Consider the following 23024-nt stretch of genomic DNA (forward strand, 5'->3'; position numbering starts at 1 on the left):
ATATATATATATATATATATATATATATATATTGTTGAATTTGACGTAGGTAGAATACCAATTAAACAATTATGTAAGTGAACAAATATTTCATCTAAGATATTAATTTGACTTGTTGATATAAATTATGTCCTATTGAAACAATTTTTTATTTTTTACAGTTTTTGATCATCTAAAGAAGGATTGGATAAAAAAAAAAAAAAAAAAAAGAAAGAAAGAAAGGAAAAAGGAAAAAAATAGTAAATAATAAATAATACCCAAAATATTTGCTTTGTTTTCGTTTGTGCTCGAACAATATCAAAAAGAAAAAGAAAAAGAAAAAATGGTAATAATATTTCTTTTCTTTTTTTTTATTTTTATTTTGTGGTTATTATTACGCGGATGTGACCTTTGGTTATTCACATTATTTAAGAAAAGTGTTAAATTTAAGAGTTTTTTGAGCCTTTTTATCACTTTTTTAATAATCAGTTTATTTATCTTAATTACATACAGTAATATAATGCCTATACTTAATAAGTCTATCTCAAACTTGTCTTTTCTTTTCACTTCTCAATTTCATATCTCTCATTTAGAAAGGGAAAAAAAAAAAATAAAAAAAGCGAGTAAATCTGATTGGATGGGAAAGTATCTCTTGACTTGCATTGTTCAGATATTTTAAATCTAAGAAGAACTTTAGAAATCACCATGGTAAAACAACACTATCATTTAAAAAAAAAAAAAAACAAAAAAATTGGTATCCTTATCAACATGATTTTTATATCATTTTTTTTTTTTTTCTGTTTTATAATATTAATTTTTAAATTGTCTTTCTTAGTACATCTGTTTAATTACTTAAAGCCTTTCGCTTTATTAAAAATTAAACAAAAAACAAAAAAACAAAAAAAAGTTCGCTCTGAGACAATTCTTTTTTAACATCTTCCGCCCCTTTTTTTTGATTTTCATTCACCTCTACACTTAAATTACATATACTTAATTTAAACTAAACCATTCAAAGAACCCATAATCAAGACAAATATAATGCTAAACATATCCAGAAGATTCCTTTTATCTGCTGGTGCTTCCACTACACCTATAAGCAAAGCTTCGCTATATCACACAACAAGTATCAAAATGAACACTGTTAATAAAGCATCTAGTAGTACTACATCCAATGAAAGTGGCTCAAATGATGCATCAACTCAGCCGGATGCTGCTTCTACCACTTTGGCAGACAGGTACGATTCAAAAAGATTGATGCAGCAATTATACACTCCAAAGGACCCCAAAAGAGCATTCAAAGCAACTTGGTTAAACGCTTTGGCTGAACGGAAAAAACAATTGGCTCAGGGTAAAATTATTGATTCCTATATTTACAATAACATTCAGGGTACCAACGAAATTGTCGATAAGACAAGAAAGGACTCATTTACTTATTTGACTTTGCCCTTTAGGGATGATCCGTTAATTGCAGATTTCTATGTTAATGCTGTTGGTCGCATTAGAATGGGTCAAGTGTTCCAAGATTTAGACGCTTTAGCAGGAAGAATTGCTTACAGGCACACCTCGCCTGCTGAACCTATTATTGTTACGGCCAGTGTAGATCGTATATATATGTTAAAACCAATGGATTATATAGCTGATTATAACGTTGTTTTAAGTGGTTCAGTGGTTTGGACTGGTAGATCTTCTATGGAAATTGCTATTAGGGCCACTTCGATAAAGGGTGATCTACCATCTGAAATCACGGAAGAAAGCTTAAAAGATGAGGACACTTTTTTAACTGCATCCTTTACTTTTGTTGCTAGAAACCCAGAAACCCACAAATCAATGCCCATTAACAAACTACTACCATTAACCGAAAAGGAGTGGAGAGATTTTAAAAGAGCGGAATCACACAACGCCGCCAAAAAACTAAGAGCCAAAAATGAAAATTTGAATAATTATCCACCTACTGAGGAAGAAAGTGGTATCATGCATAACATGTGGCAGTGTAGTCAAAAATTGTTAACTTTGAGCAAACGGGAAAAACCCAAAAATGTCATGTTTATGAAAAACACTAACTTGAAAAGTACAATGTTTATGCAACCACAATATAGAAATAGACACTCTTATATGATTTTTGGTGGCTATTTGATGAGACAAACTTTTGAGTTGGCTTATTGTGTTGCATCTGCATTTTCTCATGGCTTCCCAAGATTTATATCTTTAGACTCAACAACCTTTAGAGCACCTGTCCCTGTTGGTACTATTTTGCATATGGATGCAACGGTTGTTTACACTGAACATTTGCATGAAATCAACCAAGATAAACTTCACACTCAAAAATTAGACGTTAATGATATTTATCATTTTGAACCACATCCAGTCAACTTTATAAGCACCAACAAAAAAGATTTCCTTTCTAAGCCTGGTACTATCATTCAAATTAAAGTTGATACTGCTGTGCAAGAGTTGGCTAGTGAAAAACAAACCAAATCTGGCTCTTTTATTTTTTCATTTTTTGCATCAAGAGATATTAATGGTGAAAATGATCCTGGGTATGCTACTGTTGTTCCAGAAACTTATTCTGAAATGATGGCTTATATTGAAGCTAGAAGACGTGCTATTGAGACTGCTAATTACGCTGCCGCTGTTAAACGTGTATCTAAGTTGTGAGGTAAGATTAAGTGTTTTTTTTTTTTTTTTCCTATTCCCTTATTTATTTCTTTATTTTGTAAAAAAAAAATATATATATATGAATAATCTTGACGTTTGTCTTTAATCCGTTATACTGAAGGAGGTGGTGAATTAATAATATATTATGAAGTGTCTCTTAAAGGTATTAAAATAAAAAATGGAAAAAAAAATTACTTATTATATGATATTAAACTAGTGGAAAAAAAAAAGAAAAAGAAAAAAGGAAGCATAATGAACAATGGATTATGGTTGAAATGTGGCAAAAAAAGAAAAAACACTTTTGTCACATCGTCAACACTTTTCGAACAAGCAAAACCTAAAGAATAAATCGTTTCCAAATAACCAAAAATATTAACTAAAATGAAAATGGGAATAATTCACAATGAAAAAAAAAAAAAAAAAAAAAAAGCACGAGAGGGACAGAATAAATGAAAAATAAAAATTGGTATAAAATTAATTGTACTGTACTGTCATAAGTTTCAATCAGATGATTCTAAATGTAAATCTTGACCTTTAATATCGGCCACATTACCTACCTCAACATTTTCACTGATGTCATTAAATTTTTTCACCAACTTACTTTTTCTATTATTACTATTATTATCATTATTATTGACCTGCTCAGTAACAATATTATCAACATTACTATCATTCAAAGTATTTGGAAGGACAGTAGACTCGGTATTAGGGTTATGGCTTTCATCAATACTATTTTCTATTATAGTACTCATATTGTTATCATTGGGATTGCTATCATTATTATTTATTATTTGTGATTTTAAGCTGTTATCAGTGTCGCTATTGACTAAAACCCAATTATACCTAGATCCACTCCTACTTATAACAGGAGTGTAATGCGTTGAGCTTTCCATATCATCGAAGCTTTCTTCTTTAATTGGTGTGGTTTCTGGCGATTTACTCAAACTTTGATGGGATGAGGATTTCGGTATGAAAACAGAACTTTTTGGATCTTTATTCAACAATGAAGCAGTGTTATCATTAGACTTAGCATCATCCTTGATTTCAGAGTCTAAAAATACATTGGTACCAATAGTATTCAGCGAAGCATAACTCTCCCTTTTAAAAGATGGTGTCTTTGGTTTATAGACCGATGACAAAGATGATATAACAGAATTTCTATTTTCAGGAACATATCTCCATGAATCTTTCAATCCTGGATGTGCATTATAATAAACCGAGGATGCTCTAATGTTATTCATACTGCTTGATCTAGATGATGACTTAACTGGACTAAAGAAATCTGAACGAATTGCATTGTGTATATCTTCATCGTCATCGTCATCATCGTCGTCAAGGTTATTGATAAAATTGGCAAAATTTTCCTGGGTATTTGGTGAAGAAATAGATGAAATGTTCCTTTGTCCTTCATTGTTATCATCAACTGGAATAGTATTCAAATAAGTGGCATTTGCATTCATAGGGTCATTATTATCAACAATATTCTTTTCTTCCATATCAGGAGTCGTAGAATTAGAAGAGGAGTACGAAGAAGATGTATGATTGCTGCCATTACGAGTAGTACCACCTGGAACTATAACTGGAGAATCCAAAGCTTGTTGGTTATTAGCAGTATTGTTCTTGTTTGTAGCAGTAGCAAATAATGCGCCTGGTTTCTCGTTATTGTCTTCATCGTCAAACCTCAACCTGTCTTCAGCTTGGATTTCATCCTTATCTTTATCATTATTTTTTCTTCTTCTCCACCAGGAAAATAAGATGAAAAATAGAATGAGTAATACGACTATGGGAATGATGACACCGCATGCAATTGCAGTAGTACGTTTTTTATCACTATCTTGCTTACTGATCTTGGTAAATAAAGGTACAGCAGTACTACTACTACTACTACTGCTGCTGCTGCTGCTGCTGCTGCTGCTTATTGTCTGGCTTGTTGTGATAATAATTATACTACTACTGCTTGAGGAAAAAAATGATGTGCTTGTGGGTTTGAAGACTGAACTTGTATTTTTGAATGTAGTTGAGTTGTAGAAAGTAGATGTTGCATAACTGGAAGACGTTATATTGTGCGAAGATGTTGCATTATGAGACGAAGTTGTATGGCTAGAATAATGTGTAGAGTTATGAGAAGAAGTTCGAATACTATGTGTACTACTACTGCTATGTGTGCTGCTATGTGTACTGCTATGTGTACTGCTATGTGTACTGCTATGTGTACTGCTATGTGTACTGCTATGTGTGCTGCTACTGCTACTAGATGTATGTTTTGGATCCATACCTATAATAGTCAAGTTCAATGAATCAGTAATCCCATCTTCAGTACCATAAATTTGTAGTCCAACTACAGTAAATGATTCGGGAACAGTCCCAGAAATGGTCATATTACTAGCTAGATATCCTAACCAATTACCCTCACTTGAATTCTTTCCAATGGTAATTTGAGTATTGTCAAAATCAGTAAACATTGAAGATAACAAATTATATTGAAACCATTCACCTCTAGTGGCATTTACATTGGCCAATGAGTTAATAGCAAATATCTTATGTGTTGTTTCCACAACAAAATTTAAATAAACTGCATCTCCATATATATCTGTAATAGTTAGCGTAAAATTTGTTTGTGTTTGGTCGTAGTCGGATGGAACGGAGCCCTTTATACCATAAGTACCGTTTCCATCTGAATCTAAAGAAATCCAACTAGGGGCTCCATCACTTAATGAAACTGACCCAATATCAGAGCTCTTGATTACGTCGCCATCCAAATAAACTTCATCCATTGGAACAGAATATTCGAATGGAGATGAGGTAACATTAATGATCAGGTCATTTTGAATTGAAGTAGTCAACTGATGGGCACCAATAATAATTTCGAAATCTAGTTGCGTGGCAGAATACCCGGGAACATCTGTAGCAATTAAAGTTAATGGATAATAGACTTCTGGGGCAATTTCCGAACCTGGGTTTGGTGTAACACCACCTATTTCCAAATCGCTTGAATCAAAAGAAATCCAACTGGGCAGTGGGGCATTATTCTCTCCACTTCTAGCATAATATTCTAAAATTTGAGTACTCTGGCCTGTTGTAAAAATCCCCGATTCAAAAGTTATATTAAACGTTTCATACGGTTTTAAAATTAAACCATCTACACCGTTTGTACTACCATAATTCTTCAAATAGCTTAAAAGATTGAAGTCCTCGGATATGGAGATACCTGCACGGGTAGTCATAACGAATTGGTAAGTTTCATTAAGTGAATTCCCATCAGTTTGATCAGTACCCTCTAATATAAAGGAAAAATAATAATTGTCATTATCAGACTGACCATGGAAATCATTCTTAGTTGGTGTACCATAAAAATTTTGATTACTGGAGTCAAAAGTTAACCAAGATGGTAAGTCAAATGCTTGGTATTCAATTGTTGTATCATTGCCAGAGGAAGATGCATAAGTACTGCTTGACATATTAAAACTGAAATATTGCCCTACACGGCATACTGGTGGTATTTGAGATGAAATTGGAAACGCTTCATATGGATATGCTACGACTTGCTTTATTAGAGAAAGCAATGATAAAAAATACATTGTAGTCACTACCATTGGGGTAGTACCTTGAAACCTCATTGTATTTGACCTTTATTGGGTGTTCACGTAATCAACTATTTTCTATTTTTCTATTTTTCTATTTCTCTTTTTTTTTTTTTTTTTTTTTTTTTATAAATATATATATGTGTGTGTGTTGATATATGAGCAAAAGGAGCGTATTCTGTCAATAATTTGAGTAGTCTGGTGTTTTAAAGCTTGTAGTAATTGCAATATCTGGCTCGATAAAAAACAAAACAAAACAAAACAAAACAAAATGAAGATATACTGCCTAAGAAAAAAGAAAAAAAAAGAAAAAGGAGAAGAGACAAAAAGTAATTAGAAGGTTAAGAGGGAAATTGAAGATTAATTAAAGATAAAAAGACATTAGAATACAAGTTGTAAGAATGATAGTGCATTCATAAATAGATAGTAGAATGAAAATTACGATTATTATTGGTAATTGGAAAGCGTTATTTCCTAAAAGGTACAAAAGATAAATATTAGTAAAATATCTTTTCATTTGGACCTTATTATAATTAATTGTTACATATATATACTTCTATATATCATATGTGTATGTCATTTTTTCTGTTCAAAATGTAAAAATTAATTATATTTCCATTTTAGGAAATATACCACGAAAATGTAAACAAGGTAAAAAAAAAAAAAAAAAAAAAAAAACTAGCATCGTGATTATAATAGTACGTGTTATATATTACCGGATCTAAAACAGTACAATATGTTACAAATTCAGCTTTATACACGAAAAAAAAAAAAGTAAAAAGTAGTATTTAGGAAATATATTACTAAATTTAATTCAGCTACACGAAAAAGCAGTTTATTGATATGTCTTTCAGTAATCGACTAAATTTTCATTTCTATATTTAGTAAACTCGCAACATCCATTTTTTTTTTTTGTTGTAGCAGTAAAAAAAAATAAAACTAGCCGCTTACAATGCAAGTAATTATATAATTAGAAGTTCAGCAAATTAACTTAGTTAAGACATGTAGAAAGTTTTCTGATTTTTATTCAATGAGACTTGGGCAAAAAAATGAGCCAAATTAAATCAAATCAAATCAAATCAAATCAAAAATAATAAATAATAATTAAGTTCTTATAAAAAGATATTGTAAATTGTAGATTATTACCTATAATTCTTTTTAATATTGACCTTTAATCGTTGATGCCATTCCTTTATTGTTTATTTATTATCATTAAAATATCTTGAAAATATTTTCCATAGTAAGTCTATTTATCTGAGTAACTACGATCTTTTTTTTTGTTTTTTTTTTTCTTTTTTCTACTTAACTAATCATATCAAATTACCACCTAATTAAGTTGCCATGACAAAAAAAAAGAAAAATGTGGTTAATTACTACATTTGCTTAACAATCTTTTAATTTTGTAATTATATATACGTCACTCAAATATTACCCCCTTCTCTTTACTTTCGGTCTTTACACATACTCGGTTTTCCCCTTTTTTTTCCCTTTCTTTCTTTCTTTCTTTTGTTGGTGATAATAAAACGTAAAGAGAAAAACAAAAAAAATATAATATAATAAAACTGATGGTCGAAACCCTATAACTTTTTTTTTTTTTTTTTTTTTTTTAGACAACAAATTCAATTTATCGTAATTTTACTCCTGCTACACGCTTTTTTTCTTTTTTTCTTTTTTTTTTTGCTTTTTCTGAATGTTTGTATATCTATAGTCAAATAGTGATAACATCACCTGGAAGAAGGAGTTTCAGAAAAAGAAAATTTATACATTAGTGCTCTTCATATCATGCCTAAATTGGAACAATTTGAAATCAAAAAATACTGGCAAATATTTTCAGGTTTAAAACCTGTTGATAAAAAATTGAGTTATGATCAAGTTAGACCAGTATTGTATAACTCTAAATTGGATACGTCTATAACTTCTCAAATATGGTCGTTGGCCGATATTGATGATGATGATAACCTAGATTTTGAAGAATTTGTCATATGTATGAGATTAGTTTTCGATATGGTCAATAAAAATATTGATCGTGTTCCTCAAGAGCTGCCTGATTGGCTAGTTCCCGGAAGTAAAGTTAAGTTAATTAAACAGAAAAAATTAGAAAAACAACAATTAACCGAATCAACTAGCTCTACGCCAACCAAGAGTGGACCAGATACTAATTCTGGTAATATAATACAAGCTGATCCTACTACCAATAGTGTTGTTGAGACTAGCAGCAGTGCTGTTCCTGTCAATGTCAAATCTCCAGATTTAGATTGGTACATTTCGCCTTCAGACAAAGATTTGTATGAAGCTTTACATTCGGAATGTGTTTTATCTACAGATGGGACGGTAACTTTCAGTGCTATTTGCGCATCGATTAAATCCATTTTACCAAATATTAATGACTCGGATATGGAACAAGTTTGGAAGTTGGTTAATCCAAATAATTACCCTTCTATTGACAAAGATCCTGCTTTATATTTTATCCATATTTTAAAACAAAAAAATGACATAGGTTGTAATATTCCAAGCTCTGTACCAACTGCTCTAAGAGAAACTTTTTTAAAGCAACAAATAAACAATAATTTATCCTCTTCCCAGGCCAATATTAGGAAAAGTGTAGAAACCTATGATGATACTAACAAGGGCAATAATAATGACAACCATGAAAAAAAATACAATACTGCTGTTAATCACGATGATGATGATGACGATGAAAATATTACAGGTACTTGGGGTATAGTAAAATTGAAAAGAAAATTGGCACAATTGGATCAAGAATACGATCGAATTATGGATAGTAATACTTTTGATCCAAACAAAGATCATATCTCCATTGTTAAGTCACAGTTTCAAGAATTATTAAACTTTAAAAAAAAACAGTTTCTCGATGTTGGTGGTATGTCCTCTTCTAAAATCGCTAGTACTAAGGATGATTTGGATAGTATTGAAGATCAGGTCGCCTCCTTGGAAAACTATTTAAAATCTCAAAGAGCAGCATTACAATCTTTAAAACAAGAAATTCAAAAATGTTGAGCAAATATGTTTTTACCTTATACAATATATATTATCTATTAGTTTAAAATCTTTTCCTTTTTTCTTCTTTTTTTTTTTTTTTTTCCTTTTTTTAAAAAAAATAAAAAAAAAACTAAAAATTCATCATGTAATATCATTTTTCACAATAAAAGAATAATATTAATGAAAATGTTTAATATGTTATTACTCTACAAACGATGTATATATAATAGATATAGATATAAGGATCAGATATGTGGAACTACATTCTTTGTCTATCTGCTGTTCTAGGCTTAGCACGAATAATATTGTCGACCCTTAGTAAAACTTCAGCTGCTTCGCTTGCTGAACTAACGACAGCATTTTTCAATTTATAACTTTCAATTATTCCTAATTCCCTCATATCAGCAACAGTACCATTCGTTAAATCCAATCCACAGGTTAACATACCATTGTAAATGGAGGATCTCAATTTAGTAACTAATTCACTACTATCATAGCCAGCATTATCAGCCAAAATAGTAGGTAATTGTCTTAAAGCGCGTGCAAAAGATTCAACAGCCAAGGATTTTTTGCCCTCGCAGTTTTGGGCAGCAGTTTCAACAGCCTTAGACATTATCATCTCCGAACAGCCACCACCTAAAACAGTTCTTGTTTCTTTTGTTGTTTGAGATAAAACACTTAATGCATCGTGTAGAGATCTCTCAGCTTCTTCCAAAACTTGCTCAGTAGCACCCCTTAAAACAATAGTACAAGCTTGACCGGCTTTGCAACCACTGAATTTAATTAAATTTTTTTCACCAATAACAATTTCTTCGATTAATTTACATTCACCCAATTTACATTTTTCCGGGTTGTCAAACGTGGAAACAACCTCACCACCAGTAACCAAGGCTAATCGTTCAACACCTTCAAAATCAGCATGTTCGATGGAATTAATGTGTAAGTCGGTGAATAATTGCTCTGGATAGTCATAAATTAATTGTCTGTTAATAAAAGTGTTGATGCCAAACTTAGCAATTTTGGCAATCTTGTTCTTCATCTTTTCACGCTCAGCCTTCTCTAAATCAGCCAATTTTGAGGTAGAATCAACTTTAAATTTAGTACCAAAAATTTTAACTTTATCTGTATCTAGAGACGTATTAGCAATTAAAATTTTGGCATTTTCTACCCTCTTAGGTTGGTTATTACCAAAAACCTTGGGCAAAATAAAACCTTCATCTAAAAATGAATCACTCAATTTTCCACCTATAATTTTTAAAACTTGAATATGTTCCAAATTAGTCGAACCCTTTAACCTTAAAATTGCATCAACAGCCATATTCGCAAACTGGTCCTTATCCTGAGACAAAATCTTGGACGATAATGTGGTTTTGGCAATGTGCAGTAAATCGTTTTTAAACTTAATTGCATCTTTTGAATTATCAACAGCAACCTTTTCTAAAGCTTCCAAGGCAACTTTGCTACCAATTCTATAACCGTCAACGATAGTTTGTGGATGTATTTTGTTCTGTTCGATTAATTTCTCAGCTTCTCTTAATAACTCTGCACATAACACGGTAACACTAGTGGTACCATCACCAACTTCGTCGTCTTGGACTTTACTAATATTAACTAAAACTTTTGCTGCGGGATTGTCCAATGGTATAGATTTCAAAATGGTTGCCCCGTCATTAGTAACAATAGCATTACCAGTTGAAGCACTTTGCAATAGTTTATCCATACCTTTGGGACCTAAAGTGGTTTTAACTAAATCACCAACAGCAATTGCACCAACAAATGAACTCATACGAGCATTTTCAGCCCTTTCTTCAGTAACTTGATCGCCAAAAATGTTAATACTCATGATAAGATAATATATGTATTTTGTCTGTACTACTTTAGTTTTGTGAGAACTGGGAAACCTTGGTATAAATCGGGTGTTCTTTGTTATTAGTAGAAGTGGAACTAAAACTAGTGGGTTTATTGGCGCTTTCTTTCTTTTTTTTTTTTTTGCCATCCATTTTATGAAAAAGCAAAAAAAAAAAAAAAAAAAAAAAAAAGAAAAATTTTGTAGATATTTTTTCACTCAAAAAATATATATATATATATATATATTTATAATAAAGTCACTTGCTACGAAATCCAACAACATGCAGCTTTGATCTTTTTCTCAAAGTGTCAAAAAAAAAAAAGCTTTTTTTCCAGTAAAAATCAAATTGAAAACGAGTTTAACCATAACGAAACAAATTGGAACCGTTCTTATATTCGTAAAGTTTATCAGTATTAATGACCTTAAAATCATATTTTAAAAAAGTTTTATTTTGCTTATTGCCTTTTTAATTTTTTTTTTTTTTTTACATATATATATATATATTTCATTATTTATCTTTGGTTTTTATAGATATATATGAGTTTTCTTTTTTTTTTTTTTTTTTTCCCTATTTTTTTTTACTATTTTTTTATTATGTGTTTATATATTAAACATGTTAATACATATTTAATCTTTTACTTCAAATGTACTTTGGGCAAACAACACTGCATTTTTGTAGATCTCGTAATCTCTTTCATTAGTAATTCCAACTCTATTACATTCTTTAATTAAACTTGAAAATTGACTAATAATTTTAAATCCCTTTTTAAAAACTTCTTGTTTGATATCACCATTAATCAATTTATTGGCATGAAAACAGTCAGAAACCATTTTTTCTGCTTCAGAGCCTATTGAACCATTATGTAAACATTTTTGCAAATAAAACTCCCACATCATAGCCATTAAAGTGTTTGGTATAGGCAATTTGAATAACATTTGTGCTACAATCTTGTGAACCCACTCGCTATTATTTTTCAAGCTTAACCTATCGAATTCGCCACTACATAAACATGAAACGCATACTGAATCAAACATTTCAGACATATTCAATTGAACAAATTGGAAATAATCTCTAAAACATAATAAAGAACGATCTATAGGTCCATGATAATTAAAAGGTTTGGATGGGAACGAAAATAATAACATCAAGCGGGAAATTATTGTAATGTACCTAGATTCAATTGGATAGCTGTCTAGGGTAAATTTAGATAAAGAACTGTTGTAGGAAATGGCATCGTTACTGCTAGCATTCTCAGTAGCAGCTAAGGAATCATTCAAGCTTATGCTACTGTATTTCATGAACATTAGTAAAACCAAAAATTCAGAACCATCTTCAATCCCCAAAGAGTTAAAGTTCAAGAAAATTTCTCCGTATTTAGTTGCTTTTAAAGTTTTCTTGCTATAATCCACGTCAAAAAACCCCAATAAAATTAAAAATCTTAATAAAACGGTCGATAACAAATCATAGGGAGTTCTCAATTTTTTTCCAAGTTCAATGTTGTTTGGAAAAATAACGTCAGCAACAAAAAATTTAGATTCCCAATCGGCATTTTTATCATCGAATAGTTTAATAAAATTTGCCACGGTGAACGGTTCGTCCTTATCTGTTTTCACCAATATATGATTCATTCTTTCAAAAACGGACGGACTCATTTTATGAGAAATATTAGTCTCTTTCGGGCCAAACCAGTCTAGATGTTTAATTGCTTTGATTTGGTAATATCTATTAATTGGAGCAGTTAATAAGTTTAATTCTTTACTTTTAAAGTCATCTATAGATTTGTCTACCAACGTGCGATACGATGGTATAAACATCGATCCTAACGGAATATCTTCTTTGTAAACCCCACTGCAAATAGCATCTAACAACTTACCGCTAGTAATCAACCCTAAAGAATAGTAAAAATAATACTCGTGTGGCAATCTTTGAGAAATAAACTCGTGAGCATTATTTGGGATTTTCGATTTATCCTCAGCATTAGGTGTAAAGATAGAAACTCTACCATTTTCGAATAAAACAGGCATATTTCTTAAAGAGGAAACACCCTTTTCATATTTGGAAACACTTCTGGGCTCATTGCTTAATAAGTAGTAATAAAAATCGGTACCATTGGCTAAAACCATGTTTAACCCAACTTCAAAAACTTGGGTTATTGGATATATTTGCAATGGAGGCAAGACTTCCGGTTGCAATGGGTTACCACATGTCATTGCAATATCTACAAACTCTTCTTGTGATACTTGAAACTCATTAAATATACGAATTCTATCGACAAATCTCATTTCCTTACTAGGAAACTCCATACCTAAAATAAATCTGTCAATATTGCTTAATAATAACAAATCGGTGGAACCATAAATTGCGTCAATATAATCATTTTGTAAAAGATATGCCAATTGAAACCAAGAAACAAAGGGAGCAACCTGGTATTGAATGTTATGCTCAATAAAATATCTAATCAAATTAGCCTTAAATATTCTCGTATCAATAGGATTGATGCCAAATCTAAAAGGCTCATTAGGAAATAAGGGTTGATCAATGTAGGTGGATTCGCTATTTTCCAAAATAGTATTCCAATTAGACCAAGCTCGATTTCTTTGAATTAAACTCAATTCTTTAGATGATGTATCCACCAATGAATTGATGGAAGAAGACGCAGAATTGTATGGAGAATTGATACGAGTACTGGTGTCATTGCCATTGTTGTTGGTAGTATTAGTAATGTTATTCCTGGATGGAAATATAGTGGAACGACCGGCTTTGGCAAGTTTTTCATTTTCCTTTTGATTATGCTCCATTTGATTAAAAGTTTCGAACCCGTTAAAAACAAAAACAGGCGTAATATTCAACTCCCTAAAAATTTGTAAATCACTCTCCAAAAACATAGTTAAGGTGGTTGGTGATCCACCAATAGCATCTAAGTATTGCTCCCTTTTGGGAGTTAATAAGCGAGACATATAATGATCGACATCAATACCTAGTCTTGCATTTTTAATAGATTCAATTGGGCAGCAACCAACCAATCCTCTTTCAAACAAATATGATTCAAGCGATCTAATAGGCATTGTTAATTACTATCTTGCTTATATTGTGGCTAGTTGTTTTAATGTTACGAAAGTAAACAATAACGCACACAAACTGCAAAGAAAATGCTTCTTTTTCTTTTTCTTTCTTTCTGTAAAAAAAGTATATATATATATGTCAAATAAATTGAAAAGGAAACGGGAACGGGAAAAAAGACAAATATATGAATAAATGGTATACTCTTGTAAAATAAACAGAGTTTCTTTGGCTCTTTTTTTTTTTTTTTGTTTTTTGTTTTTTTTTTTATTTTTATTTTAATTTTTCCTTGTTGTTATTTTCTTTCAGAGATTGAATTGTTTAGATTTGATATATATTTGAGGCTAAAAGGGAAATTGTTAATAGGAAAGACAAAAAAAAAAAAAAAAAAATAATCTAATAAAAAATAAATATTGGAAAGTTTTATTTTTTTTTCTAATTATAATTATCACAACCACAGCCGAAATATTAATTTTTCAAAAAAAAAAAAAGTGTATGTAATAGTTTGTTTTTTTTTTAATTTATTTCGTATAAAAATAAATACATCTAATGTTACCCGAACACTAACTTACAAGAAAATATTTATTAGTACCTTTTTTTAATAACAAAAATAAAGTTTCTGCAAATTATTTTTCAAAAATATACAAAAAAAGACAATGCAAGCAACAGTCAGCTGAGCGCTTAAAATAAATATATATTACATATATAGTTCTTCAATCTCATGTCATAATATGAAACGTGCATGTAAATTTATATTATAACTAACATCCATAAATACAATCAGTAATATATTACACCCACGAATAAGTGGATTCAGCAATGAAATAAAAAAAAAAAAAAAAAAAAAAAAAACATAGGAGCAAAATTAAAAACAATTAGGAAAAGTATGCAAGGGGAAAAGATCCAGAAAGATATTCTTCATGATTAATTTATAGTTTTAAATAATCTTTATTATATGTAAAGATCTAAATGGAACAAAGAATTAATTACCGTAATCCAAACTCCTCATTAATACGACTAATAATGAACTACGCTTAAGAAACTCAACAATAATTGGGCGTGTGGCGTAGTTGGTAGCGCGCTCCCTTAGCATGGGAGAGGTCATCGGTTCGACTCCGGTCTCGTCCAGTAAATTTGGAAAATAACAATTAATTTTTTTATATTACTATACTTATTTTCAAAATAGCTAAGTAAATAGAACTTTTTTATCTCCAATGAAGCAAAAAGCATAAGTCAGTACTTAAAAACTACTGTTACTGTTATTCTACATATATATATATATATCAGTCTTTTTTATTTTTAGATTTTGTTTTTTTTTTAGTTGTGTCATCATTCTTTTTCTCTCTATTTCTCCTAACAGCTAAAACCTTTTCTAATTCAAATATATCATGTTTAGTCTTATCATACAACTTTTTTTGTAATTCCTCATCCTGAAACTCTTTTCTAGCAAATTTGCGAAACTTGCAATCTGAAATAAATCCGGATTCAACTACTAAATTCTCCTTGTCTTTATTTTTATTCATAGTACTCCTTTTTAAGTTGATGCTTTCTAATTCTGGAGTCATCAGCGCATGAAGAATAGATTGCGAACCGCGATACCCACTTTTAGTAAAAATCCATAAAAATGGATAAAGAATAATGCAATATAATAATATAAGTAATAGTATTGATCCATTGCTTATTATTCTTCTCAAGGAGTAAGATCTCATAATGCCAGGGTTAACTAAAGAAACTGTGACCTGGCCTGTGTCTTCCTTTTTATTTAAATTTAATCTTCTTTGTAATTCTAAGCAACATAAACTTAATTGGATTCTAGAAGCACTTAAATATTTTAAGCTGCCATCAAATTTCTGATTCGACCATAATGGATCATCAACATTGACTTCACCAAGCGATTGCAAAAGACATGTGGTGACAATGATACGCACTTCTCTATCTGGTGGTTGCGATCTGAAAGCAGGCTGTAAAATATCTAGCAAATGGAAACTACCGGCAAAATTGGTGGAAATTTGAATTTCTAATCCATCTACACTAGATTTCCTTGTTTTAGAATTAAACCATGGTTCTGCATCGCCATGCATTAATATAATACCATCTAATCTCCTTGGTGGAGAATTGTCCAACCATTTTGTGGCAAATTTCCTGACAGAATATAAATTACTCATATCACATTGTTCCCAATAAATTAGTTCGTTGTCAGTACGTTTTCTTAAATCTTCCAAAAATTCTTCACTCCATTCGTCAATTCTTCTAGTTAATAAAATCAACTGAGCACCTCTAGATGCCAATTCAGTCGCTACATTTGTACCCATCCCCATAGATGTAGCACCTGTTAAAATGTAAACTTTCCCATGTAAATTACGTTCCCAAATATTTTTGGATCCAATAAAAAAATATTTGGCCAAGCCTACGCCTAGCAAATAGGGAAAGGCAGTTTTCATTTGTTGAAAATATGGTATCTTGTCAGTGCCTTCAAATGCAATAGTACCGATTATATTTAAGGGCATTTTTGTTCGCAAGTATATGTGTGTGTTTGGATCTTTGTTTGTGTTGAATCTTTGATCTTAAATTTAAATGATTAAGCGTGATTGTGAGTGTAATTAGTTGTTAATTGATGGCAAATTTTTAAACACCAAAAAAAAAAAAAAAAATAAAAATAAAAACAAAAATTAAAAGGGAAAAAAAAAAAAAAAAAAAAAAAAAATTTGAAATATAAAACTATTCAACAATAAAAACCCAATGAAATATATACATAATGTAAAGATATTATTAAAATAATTAAAAAATTACAAACATAATTAATAATATAATATATTTATTCAAAAAAAAAAAAAAAAAAAAAAAAAAAAAAAAAAAAAAAAAAAAAAAAAAAAAAAAAAAGTCATTTGAAAGTTTCTTCACCTCTCACTACGTATAGAGTATCGCCATTAAAAATTTTATTATTAACACGATCTGAAGTGTTTAATAACTGTGCTGAATCTTCATTGTCGCCTTTGTACAAAAATAATTTATCTTTTAAAGAAACATCAGCGTCATTATTAATATTTTTCATATCTAATTGGACAGCTAAATAATCCAAAACCCTCCCGACTGGCCATATTTTATTTATATAAAACTCCTGTTTTTCAGGTACCTTAAAATCATCAATTGCATAACACCAACAATATATTCGATTATTTTCCGGGATTTTTTTATCACCTTTGGCAGTTTTTTTCATTTTATTTATTATTAATAACTTATTTGCCCCTGTTGTTTGCTTTTGTCTTCTGCCGTTGTGTTTTTTTGAGTTTTTCTCAAAAAATTTCTTTAGTTTGTATAATGCAGATTTTTTATTTGAATTTAAAAGTTGAGACTTTATATAATTTCTATTTTTTTCTAGCTTTTGATTCTGTTCTTGTTGAACTCTTATGTATCCTGGTTCCGGTAATAACTTTTTGAAATATTCCTCATTCCCAATTTTGATGTTTTTGTGAACGGCTGTTTGGTGTTCATTCTTTCTTTTACTCTCTAATTCCTCCTTTAATGAAGAACAATGATGCAGTTCCTTTGTTCTATGTTCTTTGCAAAATGTACCCTTACAAGAAGAACAGTAAAATGGTAAAAAATCTAGTTGTCTGCAAAAATTACAATGCTTCCCGACATCTAGCATAGATATTTCCTTAGTTGACATTTTTTTTCTCGCGTATTTTTGTTTTAAATATTGAGTTTTAACACCTATCTTTCTGTTGATTTAAGTTTCAATGTATTTTATCCAAATAACATCAAATGAATATCTGCATTTATAATAATAAGTTTATCGAAATGAGGAAGGCAAAAATAGAAAAAAAGAAAGTAAAAAAAAAAAGTAAAAAAAAAAAAAAAAAAAAAAAAGTCTGTACAGTGTTTTATCTTTTATTCCGCTTGGTTTTATATTGATCACTTTTTATAGAAAAAATAGTATCACCAAAGGTGAAAGAGTTGAAGTTGTATTTGCCACTTTCAACTATCAATGCATCACCTAGCTTCACAAGTCACAATTTTATTGTCATTATTATGTTATTGGTATGTAAAATAATCGAAAAAAATTTACTTAGTAAAGGTCATTACTGAATTGTACATTACGTTGGCATTTAAGACCTCGACTGAAATCATTAAAACAATCAATGAGTGGGTTATTGTGTTATTTTCTCTTTAGTAAAAAAAAAATAAAATAAAAGTGTGTGTGGAAGTGGATACTAAAAACTTCTAGAATAATCCAGAAATAATAATTGCTGCTGGGAAAATAAATCTTTTTTTTTGTGGACTTTGTCCTTCGGAGATTTCGAAAAAAACGATGTTTATTTCAAGTTGCTATATATTTTCACTTTACTAGTTAATTTTTTTTTGCATAAAATCAATTTTTGGTTACTCTAAAATAAATAAATTAAAAAAAAAAAAAAGAACACACTTCTGTATCTACATAACTATAATTTCATATAAAAAACTGCTTAGTCTTATTATTTTCACCATTCTACTATTCAACTTCTTGGAATATTTAGAATATCAACAATTTTTTTGACACCTTCAAGTACTTCTTCGTCTGCAAATCTTCTTGAAATTAGTTGCAAAGCAATTGGACCACCAACATAATTTTTTGGATCGTAATTAATTTTATCTTCGTTATGGCCATACCAAACCATTTTTTCATATTGATTGTTTTTTAATTTAGGCCCTCCATTTGAGAAGGGTAAAACATCGGTAGTTGTTTCATGGAAAAGACCAGTGGGGAATACACAGCTCGGAAAATCAACATAGTTCCAAAGAGCAGTATATCCCCAATACAAAGAGTTCCCTGGTGTTTCGGATGGACCAACATAGCTTGGTGCCAAGATAAAATCTAACCCCAAACTGCCATCTTCTACTCGGCCAAAGAATTTTTTATATAGATCCAATCTTAAGTTATCCCTTTCATATGCTAGCATTCTAACATCATACACACTTAAGGGCTTACCAGCATTGTCGCCAAACTGGAAATAATGGCTTGTTAAAGGTAAAATAGGCTCACCGCTCTTTTCAAACATATCATACTGCGTTTGATTACCATCACTAGTAAAACATGCAATGGCGTTGGTATAAATACTTTCCATTTCACTTTCAGAATACCAATAGTTCTTTAAATCAACAAGCTCAAAATTCTCAGCTAATTTTTCCACAACCAGTTTCATACCCCTGGAAATGGCTGGGAAGGGAGTTACCAAATTGTCATCAAATAAACAACCAATTTTTATTTTCTTTGGCAACTCAACTGGGGTTCTCCAAGGCAGTGGTAGACAAGATGGATCATAATTAGAGGGAATACCTTTATTAACGAAACTCTCCATGAAAAAATCGATTTCTTCAATACTTCTAGCTAATGGACCTTGTGAAACAATAATAGTTTCTTGACCCTTACCACCACCTAAATTATTCAGGGAACTAAAAATTCTAGTTGTTGGTCTAAAACCAAATAAATTGGTAAAAGCAGCCGGCACCCTAATACTACCACCGATATCGCCACCAAACCCAATACAGCTACCATGAGAGGCGACACAGGCACCTTCGCCTCCAGATGATCCGCCTGGGCTCATTCTAGTGCTTAATGGGTTCCTAGTTCTGCCAATAATATTGTTTGCAGTATCTAACCACATCAACGACTGAGGTTGGGAAGTTCTAATGTGGAAATTTGCGCCCAGCTTGTCCAAAATTTTAATATTAATTGCACTTTCCCGAGGAATATTATCTAAGCATCCAACGTATGAACCACATGTTTGTTTCCCAGCATAATTCATGTGCTCTTTAATAGAAATTGGTACTCCATGCAAAGGACCAATAACTTCCCCATTATTTTTCGACAAAAATTTGTCCAAATAATTGGCCTTTGCTAATGCCTCAGGAATTAAAAATTGCATTGCGCAGTTGGTGATTAAATGGGAAATAATTGCGGATTTAATATAGGCATTGATAATACTTAAAGCGGTCAACTCTTTTGAAATTTGTTTAGCGACTAGTTCTTGCATCGAGTAATTGGTGACAATTTCAAAATCCATTGGACTTAATAATTTTTTGTTATATTTCATAAAAGAAATAGGTGACGCATCTAACTCTTCAGCGGTTGGTATAATTTCAACACATTTTGCATAAAATTCCGGATCATACTCTTTAATTTGCTTTAATTTGGCCTCATTATAAGCATCAATCAACGGGATAAAGCTTTTATATTTTCCTGGATCTTCACTGGGATAAACTTTTCCATTCATTTTTTTTTTTAGCATAAATCAACACTTTAGTTGCCAAGTGGTATTATTAACTTTTTCTTTTTCTTTTTGTTTTTCTTTTTTTTTTTTTTTTTTTTTTTTTTTTAATTAAAACAAAATATATGCCAAGTTAATTCGAACAGTTGACTGTGAAGATAAAAAGGAAAAAAATTAAGACATAAAAGATGAATTATGATAATTTAACTTTATTTCCTTTGCTAATTTTTCATGAAATCTTAGCATATACATATATATTTATACACTTGTCAAATTTTTAGACAAATGTTTGCGGTTTCCTAATCATTTACAATGTATCAAAGTATTAAAAGATTATTATTATCATTTTTTTTTTTTTTTTTTTTTTTTTTAATTGAAATTTATTACTAATGCTACTTTCGAATCAAATTTAAAAGAATATTTTGAATTGGATATTTTATTTTGATATGCTTTCGACCTTATGATAACTTTTTTACTTATTACTTTTATGACTTCTTATCAACAAAACTTATATTCCATGTAAACACTTTATATTCTTCACTATCCTTATCCTTTTTTTTTTTTTTTTTTTTAATTTTTTTTTGCAACATTAAAAAGATATAAAGTAGTAAATTAATCGCGTTGAAATTATTATAATTGGCAATATTAGAAGTAGTTAATTATAACGATAATAAATAATAAATATTTATAGTGTTAAATTATAACGTGAAAATGAAAATAGATATTTATCAATCCATATGTTATTTAATAAAATTTCATTCCTTTTTTTGTGATAATTCCCAAACATTCGTTACTATTATCCATATTGGTGGGAGTGGAAGGGGTGGGTTTCGAATTTCAGTATAAGGTATTAACACAACCAATTGTTGGTACAAAATGCTCTTCGAAAATGCTAGTGACATCGCCCAAAAAGACACAAAAAAAAAAAAAAATGTTTTTAGGATAAAATATTCCGGGTATTAACATACAAAGTAAAGCTAAAGTGTTATATAAATAATTAAAAAACACCTATACACATCAAAAATTATATTAGAAGAGTATGATTATTTTTTTAAAAGTAAGTCAAGAATCGTCAGCAAATCAAAAAAAAAAAAAAAAAAAAAAAAAAAAAAACAAAACAAAACTTTGATAACTTGGTCTTAGTGTTCATATTTATTACAGCAAATGAATCTTGTTTTTGTTTCGCATTGAATCGACACGGTTTTGTGATATATGGAGGTTACAACAGATAATTCACAACAGCATTTTGATTAAATCTAATTACTTAATTTATGCATATTTAAAGGGTTATCAGTTTCTTTTCGATTGTGATTAGGTGTAACATTATTGTTTGTCAATATCGTCTATGAGTATGACTTCATGTGTATTATTAGTACTATTGGTGTCAATGACATGATTTTTATCAGCTGTATTGTCATCATTATCACTAATTTCTATGTAAGTATTCACATGATCATGTCTAATGAGCGCTTTATTTTCAATTTTTTTTTCTTGTACATCGTGACTTTTACCTTTTCTATTTTGTCCATGTCCGTCTTTTTCGTCTAGTTCTGTCAAATCTATAATTTTCAAACCAGGATTTGTCACTTCATGTTCCATTTTATTGATGGAATGCGTATTGGTGTCTCTACACCATTTATTATCATATGATCTTCGTTCAGCAGCAATAGCTGCCATTTGTCTTGGTGTTTTAGTATGCGTTTTGTGAGCGTGATCCTTAGTATTATTATTGCCCAATACTCTGGGACCATTAGTAGTACTGATTCTAGCACTACCTAATTTATTATAATTCGTCAAATCAGTAACACTAAAAGTACTCAATCTTATACCATCACCTAAAAAAGTATTATATAGTCCTTTTTGCTCAATAATCCATTGTTCACTAGATAGTGAGTCTAATTTAGAATAAAATTTGGAGTCATGAGGACCAAACAGATTATGAGTTAATTCATGCAACATGGTTCCGACTAGTGATTCCAGCGGTAAAAAACTATGAGGATCGTTAGGATATCTTAATCGAATTAAGATCCTTGCACCCCTATTAACATTCATTCCTAATAATGCCTTATTACTGGGGTAAAATTCTACTAATTGACCAACCCTAAAACTTTGCTGTTTCATTATATAGGAAACCTTATGAGCTATTTCATATAACAATTTTAGAGAATCATCTTTACGCGGGTTCCCCCTGTTTAGCGCTGCTATATGTGTTATCAATGGGTTTTTATTTGTTAATCCTAATCTTTTAGAATGTTGCAGTCTCGTTTCTCTTTTCTGCTGTGGATCTACTACCACTTTAGCTCTACCTTTTCTGGGCATATGTGACTAATAATATTTATAAAATGAAGGGTATGACAGAAGGTATAGTTATACATATAACAATATAAATTTAACTTTTTTTTTTTTTCTGTTTTTTGTTGCTTTATGCTGGATATTTTAATATGAATAGCCTTGTTAGTAAACTATCGTAGGATTATAACCAGAAAAAAATTAAAAGGATCTTCGTTTATTAAATAATACCGATCAAATAGAATGTCAAACAAATCAAATCAAAAGAAAAATTAGCATACAAAAAAGTTTTTTTTTAAAGAAAAAAAAAAAAAAACTGCCTCGATATTAATCAGATGGGCGTGAACTTCTTTTTCTTTTCC

General features: G+C 30.2%; 8 protein-coding genes and 1 non-coding gene across 9 annotated transcripts; 3 read left to right on the forward strand and 6 right to left on the reverse strand.

Annotated features, from left to right (window-relative positions):
* Positions 1–1017: 1017 nt before the first annotated feature.
* Positions 1018–2634, forward strand: SCDLUD_002831 (uncharacterized protein; the record flags this gene model as incomplete). Its single annotated transcript, XM_046077503.1, has 1 exon — positions 1018–2634. One exon carries the CDS (start codon positions 1018–1020, stop codon positions 2632–2634), a length of 1617 nt encoding a protein of 538 aa, XP_045935273.1.
* Positions 2635–3134: 500 nt separating this feature from the next.
* On the reverse strand, positions 3135–6251 carry AXL2 (Axl2p; the record flags this gene model as incomplete). Its single annotated transcript, XM_046077504.1, has 1 exon — positions 3135–6251. The coding sequence occupies one exon, from the start codon at positions 6249–6251 to the stop codon at positions 3135–3137; it is 3117 nt and encodes a 1038-aa protein (XP_045935274.1).
* Positions 6252–7997: 1746 nt separating this feature from the next.
* END3 (End3p) lies at positions 7998–9233 on the forward strand (the record flags this gene model as incomplete). Its single annotated transcript, XM_046077505.1, has 1 exon — positions 7998–9233. The coding sequence occupies one exon, from the start codon at positions 7998–8000 to the stop codon at positions 9231–9233; it is 1236 nt and encodes a 411-aa protein (XP_045935275.1).
* A 241-nt stretch (positions 9234–9474) lies between these two features.
* CCT2 (chaperonin-containing T-complex subunit CCT2) lies at positions 9475–11058 on the reverse strand (the record flags this gene model as incomplete). The annotated part of the gene is made up of 1 exon (XM_046077506.1): positions 9475–11058. One exon carries the CDS (start codon positions 11056–11058, stop codon positions 9475–9477), a length of 1584 nt encoding a protein of 527 aa, XP_045935276.1.
* A 633-nt stretch (positions 11059–11691) lies between these two features.
* Positions 11692–14130, reverse strand: MKT1 (Mkt1p; the record flags this gene model as incomplete). Its single annotated transcript, XM_046077507.1, has 1 exon — positions 11692–14130. One exon carries the CDS (start codon positions 14128–14130, stop codon positions 11692–11694), a length of 2439 nt encoding a protein of 812 aa, XP_045935277.1.
* Positions 14131–15180: 1050 nt separating this feature from the next.
* On the forward strand, positions 15181–15253 carry SCDLUD_002836. The gene has a single exon. It is a non-coding gene; the product is annotated as a tRNA-Ala (tRNA).
* A 155-nt stretch (positions 15254–15408) lies between these two features.
* On the reverse strand, positions 15409–17795 carry CUZ1 (Cuz1p; the record flags this gene model as incomplete). Its single annotated transcript, XM_046077508.1, has 2 exons — positions 15409–16688; positions 17009–17795. 2 exons carry the CDS (start codon positions 17793–17795, stop codon positions 15409–15411), a joined length of 2067 nt encoding a protein of 688 aa, XP_045935278.1.
* An 826-nt stretch (positions 17796–18621) lies between these two features.
* Positions 18622–20379, reverse strand: SCDLUD_002838 (uncharacterized protein; the record flags this gene model as incomplete). The annotated part of the gene is made up of 1 exon (XM_046077509.1): positions 18622–20379. One exon carries the CDS (start codon positions 20377–20379, stop codon positions 18622–18624), a length of 1758 nt encoding a protein of 585 aa, XP_045935279.1.
* Positions 20380–21696: 1317 nt separating this feature from the next.
* On the reverse strand, positions 21697–22692 carry WSS1 (metalloendopeptidase WSS1; the record flags this gene model as incomplete). Its single annotated transcript, XM_046077510.1, has 1 exon — positions 21697–22692. One exon carries the CDS (start codon positions 22690–22692, stop codon positions 21697–21699), a length of 996 nt encoding a protein of 331 aa, XP_045935280.1.
* Positions 22693–23024: the final 332 nt, after the last annotated feature.

This window comes from Saccharomycodes ludwigii, chromosome III (genome assembly GCF_020623625.1).
Source record: "Saccharomycodes ludwigii strain NBRC 1722 chromosome III, whole genome shotgun sequence".
NCBI classification, from domain to species: Eukaryota; Fungi; Ascomycota; class Saccharomycetes; order Saccharomycodales; family Saccharomycodaceae; genus Saccharomycodes; species Saccharomycodes ludwigii.